The 1,029-nt window shown below is 44.7% G+C and overlaps 1 protein-coding gene across 1 annotated transcript in view; it reads left to right on the top strand.

Moving 5' to 3' along the window:
* COL4A6 (collagen type IV alpha 6 chain) overlaps window positions 1-1,029 on the top strand; it is an 86,045-nt gene that overhangs the window by 12,248 nt on the left and 72,768 nt on the right. The window contains exon 4 of the mRNA XM_007952434.2: window positions 298-414. Coding sequence (XP_007950625.1) covers window positions 298-414 — 117 coding nt within the window. The remainder of the gene's footprint in view (window positions 1-297; window positions 415-1,029) is intronic.

The following is a 1,029-nucleotide window of genomic DNA, read 5'->3' as shown; positions in this document are numbered from 1 at the left end:
TAGTACATCTTTATACCCAGGAAAAATGAAATTGCACCAATCTGTATGTCCCAACTGTTCATGCTCTATCCCTTGGGTTTCAGCTTGTATCCTATTAAAGCATTGATCCTTTTGGGAGGGGTAATACTGAGCTGCCATCAGCCATACATACCAGAGTGTAAAGGAAAGATATAAGAGCATATGTTTTGGGGCTAAAGGAGTGAAAAAGGAGCTGGAATTTGACAGCATACTTGGCTTCTCTCATTGTGGAGCTGACAGTCCTGTGCTTACTTATTCCCTTCTTTTCTCTTTGAACAGGGCCACCCTGGACAGCCAGGGCCGAGAGGCCCACCTGGTCTTGATGGCTGTAATGGAACTCAAGGAGCTGTTGGATTTCCAGGCCCTGATGGCTACCCTGGGCTTCTTGGACCACCTGTATGCTGCCAAATCTTTGCACATTGTTCCAAATGGTTTTGCTTGCATCCAAGTGTGCCCTTTTGTCACTTACTTGGAGACTTCTTTGAGCATCTGTGGGACAGCTACTATAGCCACTTGTTCAATGGAGGAGTCTATACTTGTAGCACTCTGAAATGAAAAGTCTAAAGAAGAAATACCACTTCAGTGGGGTGTGCAAGTGTACTATTTAGGTTTATATATATATATGTTGTTGTTGTTAGGTGCCATTGAGTCAGCTCCAACTCATAGAAACCCAGTGTATGACAGAATGAAACACTGCCTGATCCTGTGCCAGCCTCATAATCCTTGCCATATCTGAGCCCATCATTGCAGCCACTGTATTAGTCCATCTGATTGAGGGCCTTCCCCTTTTTCATTGACCCTCCATTTTACCAAGCATGATAGCCTTCTCCAAGGAATGGTCCCTTCTGACAACATGACCAGACGAAGTCTGGCCATTCTTGCTTCCAAGGAGCATTCTGGCTGCACTTCTTCCAGGCAGATTTGTTAGTTCTTTTGGCAGTCCATGGTACTTTCAGTATTCTTCACCAACACCACAACTCAAAAGCATCAACTCTTCTTCGGTCTTCCTTA

The sequence above is a fragment of the Orycteropus afer genome, unplaced genomic scaffold, assembly GCF_000298275.1.
Source record: "Orycteropus afer afer isolate SDZICR_OR568_19922 unplaced genomic scaffold, OryAfe1.0 scaffold00336, whole genome shotgun sequence".
Classification (NCBI taxonomy): domain Eukaryota; kingdom Metazoa; phylum Chordata; class Mammalia; order Tubulidentata; family Orycteropodidae; genus Orycteropus; species Orycteropus afer.
The sequence above is the reverse complement of the archived record's forward strand: the minus strand, read 5'-3'. Positions and strand labels throughout refer to the sequence as shown.